Raw genomic sequence first — 14,943 nt, 5'->3', positions numbered from 1 at the left:
ATGAGCTCCAGGACTCAATCTCCAGATCATTCTGAGAGGCGGGAAAAGACATGCAATCTGATCCCCCCAGTTTGATGGGTCTCACTTCTTGCCTTCACAGTCACCTGTGAATTCCTATACTCCTGGTCCTCATTTTCTGCTGACCTGATAAATACTCTTGTATTTCAAGACTTCTTGTAGTTCTCTGCTTCCAGCCTGAGCTCAGTGCCAGGGAAGATCAATACTTGATTCTACAAAAGTTATTCTCCATGGATCAACAGATTCCACACCCAGACCCTGTGAGATCTCACAGTCTGCAGATATCGACCAGGGTGATCAGGGGAGAGAAAGGCACTCATGCTTTTCGATGAATTTTTTCTACCCCAGTCCCAGTGGTGGGACCCAGCTCTCAGGACCACCGAAGTGGGAGGTCAAAGGACCGTGTTGCTCATATAAGGAGATGTTGAAGATTCAGAAGCTCATTGGTGTCTGAGCTTCAGAAAGTGGCAGATGCAGCCTCCGATAGTGCCTAAAATGGTGAAAGGTGTTGCTATTGGCTCTCAGGAGGGAGGATGTAGGGGACGGTCTATATAGACCCTGGTCGGCACCCTGACGCCTCCTCATAGGCTGATCCTGCAGCTGGGACTGTGACCTTGAGGACGTGGGGTTAGGATGGCTCTGGGCAGACACCTCGCCCTCCAGGGACTCTGTGTCCTCCTCCTCGGCACCATGGTGGGTGGTCAAGGTAAGTGCTGCCCCTCTGTCCTGGGTCCACAGCAGGGAGTGGACGCCGTGGTGAAGGGAAAGATGTTTGGGGTTCTGGAGCCGAGCCTCAGTGTTTTTGACCCAAAAGGAACCTCACTGACTGTGAATACTGGTCCCTATCCTGTGGGGGGTCCACTGGTCGTACAAGCAGATTATACAGAGCAGTGAGGTTTGGTCTGGACCAAGGTGGATCACCCTGAGTCCCTCCACTGTCTCCCTTTTCTCAGGGAGCTTCCAGGAGTCCCTCTGTCTCCCAGTGTGTGGAAGGTCCAGTGACTGAGCTCAGGTGGGACTCTGGGCTGTTCCCATATGCTGCCGATGCCTGGTGTGTGAGCACTGCCCCTGGGTCCCCGTGTTTCCTGTGTCTTCACTCCTGTAGGCTCTGTGATTGTGTGTGTGTATGTGTGCAGGTGAGGAGTGTGTGAGGGTGTGTGTGTGTGAGGGTATGAAGAGTGTGTGTGTGTGTGTGTGTGTGTGAGGGTGTGTGTGTATGTGAAGAAATTGTGTGTGTGAGGGTGTGAAGAGTGCATGTGTTTGTGGAGTGTGTGAGGAGTGTGCAAGTTATGTATGAAGGTGTGTGAGGAGTATGTGTGGGTGAGTGTGGGTGAGTGAGGGTGTGTGAGGAGTGTGTGAGGCTGTGTGAGGCTGTGTGTGTGAGAGAGAATATGTGTGTATGGGGGAGTGTGTGAACCTGTGTGTGTGTGTGTGTGTGTGTGTGTGTGTGTATGTGTGAGGGGAGGTGGAGCCTGTCTGTGTGAGAGGAATGGAGCTGCTGAGCAGGTACTGAGTCTATTGGTCTGTGAAGCACACAGGGTGTCCACAGGGCTGGGTGTCATTGCCGCTCCATGTAACTGGATCAGAGATAATCTTACACCTGCCTGCCTCTCTCTCTGCCTCCTCTCCCCCATCCCCGGCTCCCATCTGCTTGTTGCCGTGTCTGTCCAGCACTGGGCTCTGTGAGAGGCTCTGCCTGCTGGCCTCACCTGTTCCCACCAGGTGTCCATTAGGGAGCAAAGAAACCCAAAGCCAGGAGAGGGGTCCTCTTGTCTGTCCAGTTCAGTTCAGTTCAGTCGCTCAGTCGTGACTGACTCTTTGCAACCCCATTGACCGCAGCACGCCAGGCAGGCCTGCCTGTCCATCACCAACTCCCAGAGTTTACTCTAACTCATGTCCATTCAGTCGGTGATGTCATCCAACCATCTCATCCTCTGTTGTCCCCTTCTCTTCCCACCTTCACTCTTTCCCAGCATCAGGGTCTTTTCAAATGAGTCAGCTCTTCGCATCAGGTGGCCAAAGTATTGGAGTTTCAGCTTCAACACCAGTCCTTCCAATGAACGACTTGTCCCTCTTGTCTGTAAAGATCAGTTGATGTGCAGCCCCACATGTATAAGTTCCCAAGTCCCTGCCCCGCTCCCTGTGATGTTTCCTGTCATGCTGGGGGCCTGAGACAGTCCTTTCCCCTCCCAGGAGGTGCTGTGACTCTGTAGGGAGCTCTTTCTCTCATGCCCTCTCCTGTCCCTCCCTGGGAGCTGCTTCCCCCTGAGTGAGAGTGGAGTACGTCATCAATCCTTCTGTCGTGGTCTGCAAGGTTTCTTTGGACGAATCCGCTGATCTCCTTAGGGGAGTTCTCTTGCATGATAGAATTTTTTTTCTCTTTAGACCTTAGAGAATTCTCTCTCTGTCTTTGCATTTGGACAGTTTATTCTGTGAGTCTTGGAGAAGGTTGTTTTGGATTGAAGTTTTGGGGTGACTTATTAGCTTCTTGAACTTAGATGTTCAGATCTTTCCCCAGGTTTGGAAATTCACTGGCTTTCTTTCTTTCTTTTTTAATTATTTGTTTTTTGCTGTGCTAGCTCTCCCTGTTGCATGCAGGCTTTCTCCAGTTGCAGTAAGCAGGGGCTACTCTTCGCTGCAGTGCGCAGGCTTCTCACTGCAGTGGCTTCTCCTGCTGCAGACCACAGGCTCCAGGTGCATTGGTTTCAGTAGCTGTGGCTCACTAGCTTAGTTGCTCTGCGGCATGTGGAATCTTCCTGGACCAGGGATTGAACTCATGTCCCCTGCATTGGCAGGTGGATTCTTAACCGCTACACCACCAGGGAAGTCCTCAGCCCTTAATTCTTTTCTCCTTCACTTCTTCTGCTGTGACTCCAGTCCATACGTTGTTTCTCTTTATGGGGTCCTTAATTCTCACTGGCTTTCTATATTCCTTTCATTCTCTTTTGGCTCCTCTGTTTGGATTCAACTAATCTTTCTTCTAACACATTGATTCTTTCTTCTTTTTCTTTCAATTCGTCAAGTCTGTTGTTGAATCTCTGTGTTGAATTCTTCAGTTTACTCAATGTATTGTGCATGTTAAGTCGCCTCAGTCATGGCTGACTCTTTGTGATGCTATGGACTGTAGCCCAGCAGGCTCCTCTGTCCATGGTATTCTCCAGGCAAGAATACTGAAGTGGGTTGTCATGCACTCCTCCAGGTGATCTTCCGGACCCAGGGATCGAACCCGAGTCTCTTACATTTCCTGCACTTGCAGACAGGTTCTTTACCACTAGCGCCACCTGGGAAGCCCATCCATTTATTATTCAGCTTCAGAATATCTGGTTGAAGAATTGTAGAAGTGAAAGTCAGTCAGTCATGTCTGACTCTTTGTGACCCCATGGATACACAGTCTATGGAATTCTCCAGGCCTTACTGGAGTGGGTAGTCTTTCCCTTCTCCAGGGGATCTTCCAAACTCAAGGATGGAACCCAGGTCTCCTGCATTGCATACTGATTCTTTACCAGCCACAAGAGGAGACCAAGATACTGGAGTGGGTAGCCTATTCCTTCTCCAGCAGATATTCCTGACCCAGGAACTGAAGCAGGGTCTCCTCCATTGCAGGTGGATTCTTTACCAACTGAGCTATCAGGAAATCACAAAATATCCGGTTAGTCTTTTTTTAAAAAATATATTTTGTATGTCTTTTGCTCTTCTTATTTAATTTGTATCCTTTTCCTGGTATCGTTAAATATTTGAGTTCTCTTGGAACTCTCTGAGCATCATTTGAAGCATTATTTTGAATTCTTTGTCAGGCAATTCTTGGATCTCCATTACTTTGAACATGTTACCGGAGGTTTACTGTATTCTTTTGGTGGGAATTTGTTTCCCTGATTCTTCTTGATGTCTTACTCTCTTGTAGATGTCTGCACATTTAGAAAAGCAGTCACCTCTACCAGAATCTATGTCCTGATTTCAGTAGAGAAAGCCTTTCACTTCTGGGTAGCAGCACATTGGAATGTAATGCAGGGTGCCAAATGCAGAGGCATAAGGTGGCACTGAGTCTGGGAGGGCATGAGATCCGTTTGGCTCAGGCTGCTGACATTCACAGCATTGATAACTGTGTTGTGTTTGGCAAGTGGTGCAGGGTGTCTGCCATCACTGGAATGGTTGTTGGTGTCCTCAGCAGCACATCTGGTTCCTGAGCCTCGGAATCATGACCAGCAGTGGTGATGGCCAGAGCTAATGGTGTGCACACATTTGGATTTGGGGGCCTGTTGTAGGTGCCTCTGTGGGGGAGATGATGGTTGCAGGTGCTCATGTTGTGGGAAGGCCTAGGAAGGCAGCAAAGGCCAAGACCAACAACGGCTCATTGCTCAAACTCATGTCCATTGAGCTGGTGATGCTATCTAACCATCTCATCCTGTGCTTCCTTTTTCCTTTTCCTTCAGTCTTTCCTAGCATCAGGGTCTTTTCCAATGAGTCAGCACTTTGCATCAGGTGGTCAAAGTATTGCAGCTTCAGCTTCAGCATCAGTCATTTCAATCAATATTCAGGGTTGATTCCTTTTAGGATTGACTGGTTTGATCTCCTTGCTGTTCAAAGAACTCTCAAGAGTCTTCTCTAGCACCACAGTTTGAAAGCATCCTTTCTTCAGTGCTCAGCCTTCTTTGTGGTCCAACTCTCACTCTCATATATGACTACTGGAAAATCATTATCTGTGCTGGTTATTTATTCTTTCAGGGGTAAAATCTGCTGCATCTGTCTGCAGAGCAGGTCACTGTGAACTGTGATTTTTCCTGCCATGTGGTTGCTATTGGTCCTTTGCTCTTCTTTCTTTTGCCTAGCCATCTCTATAAGACTGGGTCAGCTTTGCAGGTCTGCGGGAAGTGAACCTGAAGCAGGACTTTCATATGGTGCCCCCAAAGGCTAGGGACACTGGTTATTCAGCCTGCTCTTACTCTTCTGGTAAGAGGAACTCTCCTGGTACCCTTGACACTGAGTGATGCTGGTTTGAAGGATGGAATGATGCCACCAAAATGACAGTATTTGGCGTGGTCAAACGTCTTAGAGTACTCCAGATCTTTCTGGAGCTGTTTTTATTCCTGATCACTGTCGAACTTTTGGTCTTTTTTTAAGAGGATTGAGGCTGCTGTCTTGTACAGCAGCATTTTGATAATGACACGTTTGAGGTCTTTATTCTTTGAGAGAATATTTTTGAGTGTAGAATTTTAGATTGGCATTTTATCTCTCTCAGTAATTCTAAGGCTTCAGTTTACTCTACCCTGGCATCTCTTTTTGATCTCGGGGATTTAGATGTTAATATAGATGTTTCTCAATTTTATATACATTGTGTGTATCTTAGTACTTTTCTCTTTGTCAATTTTCTTATGTTATTTTCCGTTTTAGTAAAAGTAAGCTAGGTATGTTATAGTAACAAAAACCCAAAATTTATCCTTATATAACATGTTCTGTTTACTTTGGCAGGACTCTGCTATCATAATTCTTCAAGCACTCAGATTGTTGAATGCTCCACCACTTTATTATGCTCCCACTGCAACACAAGGTTTCAGTATTTGCTGTGGTAAAAATATATTGGCTCTTAAATGTTTCTATGTGGAAGTGACATCATTTGTTCTCCCACTTCATTGAATGAGCCAGATAACATGGTTACGCTTAACTTCAAATAGGCAAGGAAGTATTACTATTTCCATGTGCTCATAAAAAGAGAATTTTAAATGTTGCTGAACCAATCCATCCTAAAGGAAATTAGTCCTGAATATTCATTGGAAGGACTGATGCTGAAGTTGAAACTCCAATACTTTTACCACCTGATGCAAAGAACTGACTCATTTGAAAAGACCCTGATGGTGGGAAAGATTAAAGGTGGGAGGACAAGGGGATGACAGAGGATGATATGCTTGGATGGCATCACTGACTGAATGGATATGAGTTTGAGTAAACTCCAGGAGTTGGTGATGGACAGGGAGGCATGGCATACTGCTGTCCATGGGGTCTCAAAGAATCTGAAATGACTGAGCTACTGAACTGAACTGAACTAAACACTAGTAATGTCTCCATCTATGATGTTATTACAGGAACTCATTTTTATATGCAGAAACCAGAGTCGTTTTATAAGTTAATCGCTAAAGTGACATGTGATCACTTTTGTCAAATTCCATTTGTTAGATGCATGTTGTTAGGTACATTTGAGTGTGGAATTACACAAGGACATGAACCCTAGATGGCAGGAATAACCAGGACATTTTAGAGCCTGTTACCCCAGCCCTCTGTTCCTAAGCTGGATAAGGTGCTCCTTATGTAAAGGGAAGGATAAGGAGGATTCCTCCCTGGATCCCGGGACATGAGCTGTAACTAAGATGGGGAAGCTGGGCCTAGTAGCCTTGGGCACTTCTACGAGAAGGGCAGCATCCAGAGTCTCTGACGGCCTGTCCTTGGTGGTGTCCCTGGAGCTGGTTCTACAGGCTCCTGAGAAATATCTGGTACCTCCCTTCCTGCTCCGTGTTCAGTGATAGCACATTGGGAGCTTAAAGTTGGCCTTGGAGGACTGTTTATACCACAGAGGTCAGGAAATACTATATCCCATGCACTTTTTTGCTCCTCAGAGAGTTAATATTTTAAATACTTACACCACTGCAAGTCTCCTAAAGTCTTTCCTGTGTCCTGTGTCTGTGTCTCTCTTGCAGATCTGGAGGTGAGGCTGAAGGATGGAGCCCACCGCTGTGAGGGGAGAGTGGAAGTAAAGCATCAAGGAGAATGGGGCACAGTGGTTGATTTCAACTGGAGCTTGAAGGATGCATCTGTAGTGTGCAGACAGCTGGGGTGTGGAACTGCCGTTGGTATTCCTAACGAAGCTTATTTTGGACCAGGGCTTGGCCCCATTTGGCTTTTGTATACTTCATGTAAAGGGGTAGAGTCAGCTGTCAGTGACTGTAAGCATTCTAACATTAAAGACTATCGTAATGATAGCTATACCCATAAATGGGATGCTGGAGTAGTCTGCTCAGGTAAGCCCTGTCTGGTCTGTGCAGGGATCTCTAGCAGGAAAAGCCTCCGTCTTACCACCAGAATGACTCGAGATTATGGATACAGCCTTTAGAACATACTTGGGTGAAGGGTCTGTGTGATGTGTCACAGGAGGCAGAGGTGAGGGCAAAAGTTTCATATAGATACAGCTTCTGGGTTCGACTTCTGTGACGTGGTCTCATCATGGTAATTGTTCTGTTTTCTTTGACTCGTCAGTAGGGTGCGACTACATTGTTGGGGACGGTTCATAGGAGACTTGTGGGCAACAAGGTTTATCATCTTCATAGGTCCTAAAAGTCAGAGTCACCATACTCCATCAGGTTGGTAAGTGGGGGATGTGCCAATAGAACAGGCTCAACCAAGCAATGGTGACCCCTGAAAGGCCTGTGAAGACCCATGAACAAATGACAATACTGGATGTCATGGTGCACTTGCACAAGGAAAAGGTGTGAGAGAAATTCAATGGTGCATTTAAATGTCCTTAGGTCACAGGCAGAGGAGGCCAGAAGTGGGACTTGTGGCAGGGAACATTCTCATCCCAATGGTGCACTTGACCAACCGAGTGGGGAGCTAACATCACATTTGTAGGGATGTTGAGGGAGCAGGAAAATGAAGTCTTGAAATTTACAACACAGTAGCTGATGCACATCACGTATAAGAGGCAGCGAATCTAAGAGTTCATGGGGTTCTCAAGGGAAGAATACTGAAGTGGTTTGCCTTTCCTTCTCCAGTGGACCACATCTTGTCAGAACTCTCCACTAAGACCCGTCTGTCTTGGGTGGCCCTACATGGCATGGCTCATAGTTTAATTGAGTTAGACAAGGCTGTGATCCATGAACTATGAACTTCCAGATGTTTAAGCTGGATTTAAAAAGGCAGAAGAACCAGAGATCAAATTGCCAACATCCGTTAGTTCATTGAAAAGGCAGGAGAGTTTGAGAAAAACATCTACTTCTACTTTATCGACTATGCCAAAGCCTTTAACTGTGTGGATCACAACAAACTGGAAAATTCTTCAAGAGATGGGAATACCAAACCATCTGACCTGCCTCCTAAGAAATCTGTATGCAAGTCAAGAAGCAACAGTTAGAACCGGACATGGAACAGAAGATTGGTTCCAAATCGGGGAAGGAGTAAGTCAAGGCTGGATATTGTCATCTTGCTTATTTAACTTATATGCAGAGTACATCATGATAAATGTTGGACTGAATGAAGCACACGTTGGAATCAAGATTGCCGGGAGAAATATCAATAACCTCAGATATGCAGATGACATCACACTTATGGCAGAAAGTGAAGAACTAAAGAGCCTCTTGACAATAGTGAAAGAGGAAAGTGAAAAAGTTAGCTTAAAACTCAACATTCAGAACCTAAGGCCATAGCATCTGGCCCCATCTCTTCCTAGCAAATAGATTGGGTAACAGTGGAAATAGTGACAGACTTTTGTTTTAAACTGCAAAATCGCTGCAGATGGTGACTGCAGCCATGAAATTAAAAGACAGTTGCTCCTTGGAAGAAAAGCTATGACCAACCTAGACAGAATATTAAAAAGCAGAGACATTTCTTTTTCAACAAAGACCCATCTAGTCAAAGCTATGGATTTTCCAGTAGTCCTGTATGGATGTGAGAGTTGGACTATAAAGAAAGCTGAACACCGAAGAATTGATGCTTTTGAACTGTAGTGTTGGAGAAGACTCTTGAGAGTTTTTTGGACAGCAAGGAGCTCCAACCTGTCCATCCTAAAGGAAATCAGTCCTGAACATTCATTGGAAGGACTGATGCTGAAGCTGAAACTCCAATCCTTTGGCCCTGCTATGCGAAGAACTGATTCATTTGAAAAGACCCTGATGTCGGAAAGATTGAAGGCAGGAGAAGGGGAAACAGAGGATGAGATGGTTGGATGGCATCACCAACTGAATGGACATGAGTTAAAGTAAACTCTGGGAGTTGCTGATGGACAGGGAGGCCTGGCATGCTGCAATTCATGGGGTCAGACATAACTGAGCGACTGAACTGAACTGAACTGAATTGAAGCTAAGAGGACCTGAAGTGACTCCTAAGATGTGCTCAGTGCTATCTAAATATATTTGACCTATACCGAGGTGGATGCAGTAAAGACAGCAGTGAAACTAGGGTGTGAGTGGGTGCTCACAGTATTTGACAGTGATGCTTCTAGTTGTGATCACAATGGTGGATTTGATGTCCAGGTTATTAATCACAGCAGAACACCTGGACTGGAGGAAGATATTGCTAGATATCACAGTGAATTCCCTAAGGTAGAAGGCTGCTCTTAGGATAATATCATCCCATCTAATGAGATGGTGGGACAGGGGAGCCCTGAGGACACCTGCAGTAGGTCCTTTGCAGCCACAACGAAATAGCTCTTGGGTGTTTATGTTGAGGAAGATCATTGGAAAAGTGACCTTTTCTAATCTCACCTTCAGCAGATCTTTGGTGCTTCTAGTTGAGGCCCTTAAGACAATTCTTTTCTTTTTAAAAAAGTGCTTTATTGAGGTATGACTGACATACAAGACTGCCTGGTAAGTAGGCATTTGTGAAACCGTTACAGCACTTATGTTATAAACCTATCCATCTCTTCAGAACGTTTTCTTCCATTGTCTTTATTATTCTTATTGAAAATAATTATTTTCAAGGTGCATTTGAATTTTAGTTAGAAACTTTTATTTTAAACAAACCTGTTTTCTGGCATCTCAAGTAACCTTCCTCATTGTCACAATGTCCTAATCATGGTTCCAATTGCAGACTCATTTGTGGAGACACTACAGGTGTCTCTACCTTATTTTGATAAATCAGCATCTGGATGAAAATGGAGTGTGTGATGTTGGAACTTTGTGTGAAATTAGAACTCCCAATGTTACCTCCTAAGAATACTGATGTCTTGATATTAATTCCAGTTAGGATACACTTAAAAGTAGAGAATTGGAAAGTGCTCTGATATTTAAACACTGATTGTGGTTTGTACTCCCTGACTACCATTGCTCTAACTTCAGTCAGTTCAGTTCAGTTCAGCCACTCAGTCGTGTCCGACTCTTTGTGACCCCTTGAATCACAGCATGCCAGGCCTCCCTGTCAATCACAAACTCCCAGAGTTTACTCAAACACATGTCCACCGAGTTGGTGATGCCATCCAGCCATCTCACCCTCTGTCGTCCCCTTCTCCTCCTGCCCCCAATCCCTCCCAGCATCAGGGTCTTTTCCAATGAGTCAACTCTTCGCATGAAGTGGCTCTTATTTAGGCTCTCACATTTTTATGACTGGTTCCAGGTTCCTTCTATTTCTCTTTTTGTCACTAGTTTCCTCCCCTTGGTCTGTCTTTTCTGTATTTTCAGACATGTTTTAATGATGCGAAGATAAGTCAAAGTGGTAGTGATGTAGCAGAGATAAGGTTAGAATAGCATGTCTTTTCATTATCTTAATCAAAATTGAACTCTTGGAGTTTCTTCTGCTCAACCTTAGGAGTCAGGTATGGAAGAGAAATTTCAGCCTCAGTAGTGGATTGTTGGAAGTGAAGTACCATGTTTAGGAGAAATCTAGAGTAGAAAAAATGACCCAAGAAGAATGTAGAGAAGCTTGTTTGAAATAATGAGATTTCATGGGCTTCAGGAGGAAGATTTGGAAGGGGACACAGAAATTGTGAAGGACCATGGTGCAAGGGTTCCAAGTTGCTTCAGTCCTGTCCTACTCTTTGCAACCCCATGGGTCATAGGATTCTCCAGGCAAAAATACTGGAGTGGGTTGCCATTTCTTTTTTTTTTTTTCTAGTACACCAGACAGTTCTTTTTTTTTTTTTTTAAATTTTTTTTATTAATATTTTTTTTCCAGTGGGTTTTGTCATACATTGATATGAATCAGCCATGGATTTACATGTATTCCCAATCCCGATCCCCCCTCCCACCTCCCTCTCCACCCGATTCCTCTGGGTCTTCCCAGTGCACCAGGCCGGAGCACTTGTCTCGTGCATCCCACCTGGGCTGGTGATCTGTTTCACCATAGATAGTATACATGCTCTTCTTTTGAAATATCCCACCCTCACATTCTCCCACAAAGTTCAAAAGTCTGTTCTGTATTTCTGTGTCTCTTTTTCTGTTCTGCATATAGGGTTATCGTTATCACCTTTCTAAATTCCATATACATGTGTCAGTATGCTGTAATGTTCTTTATCTTTCTGGCTTACTTCACTCTGTATAATGGGCTCCAGCTTCATGCATCTCATTAGGACTGGTTCAAATGAATTCTTTTTCATGGCTGAGTAATATTCCATGGTGTATATGTACCACAGCTTCCTTATCCATTCATCTGCTGATGGGCATCTAGGTTGCTTCCATGTCCTGGCTATTATAAACAGTGCTGCGATGAACATTGGGGTGCACGTGTCTCTTTCAGATTTGGTTTCCTCAGTGTGTATGCCCAGAAGTGGGATTGCTGGGTCATATGGCAGTTCTATTTCCAGTTTTTTAAGAAATCTCCACACTGTTTTCCATAGCGGCTGTACTAGTTTGCATTCCCACCAACAGTGTAAGAGGGTTCCCTTTTCTCCACACCCTCTCCAGCATTTATTGCTTGTAGACTTTTGGATAGCAGCCATCCTGACTGGCGTGTAATGGTACCTCATTGTGGTTTTGATTTAGCTAATCAATGAATATAGTAAAGTTGCAGGATATAAAATTAACACACAGAAATCCCTTGCATTCCTATATACTAACAATGAAAAAACAGACAGAGAAATTAAGGAAACAATACCATTCACCATTGCAACAAAAAGAATAAAATACTTAGGAGTATATCTACCTAAAGAAACAAAGGACCTATACATAGAAAACTATAAAACACTGATGAAAGAAATCAAAGAGGACACAAACAGATGGAGAAACATACCGTGTTCATGGATTGGAAGAATTAATATTGTCAAAATGGCTATTCTACCCAAAGCAGTCTATAGATTCAATGCAATCCCTATCAAGCTACCAACGGTATTTTTCACAGAACTAGACCAAAGAATTTCACAATTTCTATGGAAATACAAAAAACCTCGAATAGCCAAAGTAATCTTGAGAAAGAAGAATGGAACTGGAGGAATCAACCTGCCTGACTTCAGGCTCTACTACAAAGCCACAGTCATCAAGACAGTATGGTACTGGCACAAAGACAGAAATATAGATCAATGGAACAGAATAGAAAGCCCAGAGATAAATCCACGAACCTATGGACACCTTATCTTTGCCATTTCTTTCTCTAGGGGATCTTCCTCACCCAGGGATCAAACTTGGGTCTCCTGCATTGCAGTCAGAGTCTTGATTATATTCTGAGCCACCAGGGACTACAGTACTGAAATGCAAAATGGTGAAGGGATGAAGACGCAAGGATTGCAGGAGGGGAGGGTTGGAAAGATGCAGGTTAATTCGTAGGTTCACCACAGCCTCTGTGTTAAACACTTCCTTCCTGCCCTCGTTCCTTCCCTCCCTCTTTTCCTTTTTCTTATGGGAGTCATTTCTGAGCTCTGTGGAAGAGCTAGCATTTGTAGCTGGCAGTTTTCTTAGTGGAAAATTTTTATAATATGGATTCTATTTAACAAATATGTTTATTCATATTTTTCTCTTTTTTTTGTATCAAATTTTGGTGAGTTGTGTTTCACAAGTAATGTGTTTTCAAGGACTTGGCCCATTTTACAAAAATTTTGAAATTAGTAACACTGGTTCATATCTCGTATCTTTAGATGTTGGGAAAATCTACAATAATATTCCTCCTTTTGTTACTGGTGCTGTTAATGTGTTCCCTCTTTTTTCTTAATTGGTTTTGCTAGAAGATTATCAGTGTTAATGTTATTTTTAAGAGAATCATTCATGGACTCTATTGATTTTCTTGATTGCATATTTGCTTTCTTCTTAATTGATTTCTATACTCAGTTTTCATTCCTCTTTTTCAGTTATGATTGCTGTTGCTTTTGTAGATTCTTGAGGTGGAGTCTTGGATCATTTCCTTCTGTTTCTATTTTTATTCTAACATAATCATCAAGGAAATGTCAAGGCTCTAAATTTTCTTCTAAGCATCACTTTATTTTTAACCCACCAGTTTTGATACTATATAATTTATTTTGTATTTTATTATCATAAATGTTTCTTTCTCTGAATGCACTCTTTGTCTTATAGTCTGACTTTGTATGATATTAATTTAGATATTATATACAGTTTTCTCTGATTTGTGTTTTCATGGTATGTAATTTTTACCTCTTTAGTATGTTTCTGTGTTTATATTTAAACATATATATGTTTGTAGACAGTATGCTATGTTTTCTTATTTTATCTGGTCTGATTATTTTGTTTATTATTTGGAGTACTTAAATGATTTACATTTAATATAATTATTGATATAATTGAGTTTAAATGTACTTGCCTGCTATTTGTTATATCTTTGTTCTTATTTTAATCTTCTAGTATATTTTATCATTTTAGTTTAAATACTCGATTGGTTTATTAATCATATCAGATTTTTAGGTGATTATAATGTTTAACTGTTTTTAATTCTTAAAATAATTTTTATTTTTTGCTGTGCTGGGTCTTCATTGCTGCATGGGCTTTTCTCTAGTTGCGGAGATCAGAGGCTACTCTCTAGTTGAGCGAGGAGCTTCTCATTGTGGTGGCCTCTCTTGTTGTGGAAGACACGCTCTATGGCACACAAGCTTCAGTAGTCGTGGCCCCTGGGCTCTAGAGCACAGGCTCACTAGTTGTGGTGCACGGGCTTAGCTGCTCCGTGGTATGTGGGACCCTCCTAAACCACAGATCGATCCCACGTCTTCTGCATTGGCAGGTGGAGTCTTCAGCACTGAACCACCTGAGAAGCCCAATGTTGAATTATTAATCTTTAGTTACATTTTACCTTGAAATGATATTATATCACAACATGCAATGTCAGTCACTATACTTTTCTTCCACTTTCCTGTTCTTGTCATTAGTGCTATCATTGTCATACATTCTACTTATAAATTTATTATGAATCTTATACTTTTTTGCTAATACTTTTGCCTTAAATCTTCTAATAGAGAATCAGCACTTAGGACAATCTCTACAGCTTTGAGAGGATCCCTGTTTTCTTCTGCTGTCATCTCCCTTTCGCTTGAAGAACTTTCTGAGATAGTTTTGTGTAGTGTGTGTCTGGTGGCCTCCAAATCTATCATCTTTCATTGACCTGAAATCATTTTTAATTTTCACTCAGTTTTGAAAAATATTTTCACAGGTTATTAAATTCTAGGTTAACAAATGCTCAGCCTCAATACTTTACATACATTTTTACATTGTTATCTGACTTTTATTGCCTCCAACAAAGTCAGTAAATAATACTTATCCTTTTGTTTCCTGTATATAATGTGTCAAACTTTCCTGGCTGTTCTTAAGATATTTTTGTTTAGTTTGTTGAATTTCAGTAATTACATTGTCAAGTTTTCTGAGAATGGTTTCATTATCTTGTTTGGGTTTTGTTTAGCTTTTTGGGTGAGTGGGTTTACAGCCTTCAATAACTTTAGGAAAATTTCATTCATCTTTTCTTAACATTTTCCTGCACATCCCTTATTCTGAATCTCCAAATACACATATTTTATATATTTTGATATTATCCCACATGCCATTGAGTTTCCATTCATATTTTTCTGCCTTTTTACTCTCTTTGGTTCAGTTTAGATAGTCGCTACTGCTGTGTTTCACTTCCCAATTCTTTTATTCTGCAATGTCTAGACTCTTGTGTAATTAATCCAAATAATTGTTCATCCCAATACTGTATTATTCAGTTTCAGAAATCTCATTTGTCTATTTTTCCTAGTTTTTCTCCCTGTTTATTTTTATTCTTCATTAAGCATATTGATATTAGGAGTTTAAGGAGCTCTTCAGC

General features: G+C 42.5%; 1 protein-coding gene across 1 annotated transcript in view; it reads left to right on the top strand.

The window, feature by feature from the left end:
- Positions 1–626: 626 nt before the first annotated feature.
- LOC133043706 (antigen WC1.1) overlaps positions 627–14,943 on the top strand; it is a 50,573-nt gene continuing 36,256 nt past the window's right edge. The window contains exons 1-2 of the mRNA XM_061124858.1: positions 627–724; positions 6,705–7,025. Coding sequence (XP_060980841.1) covers positions 652–724; positions 6,705–7,025 — 394 coding nt within the window. The 5' untranslated portion in view covers positions 627–651. The remainder of the gene's footprint in view (positions 725–6,704; positions 7,026–14,943) is intronic.

The sequence above is a fragment of the Dama dama genome, chromosome 22 (assembly GCF_033118175.1).
Source record: "Dama dama isolate Ldn47 chromosome 22, ASM3311817v1, whole genome shotgun sequence".
NCBI lineage: Eukaryota > Metazoa > Chordata > Mammalia > Artiodactyla > Cervidae > Dama > Dama dama.
Note: the sequence above shows the minus strand (reverse complement) of the source record. Positions and strands in the feature narration are given on the sequence as shown.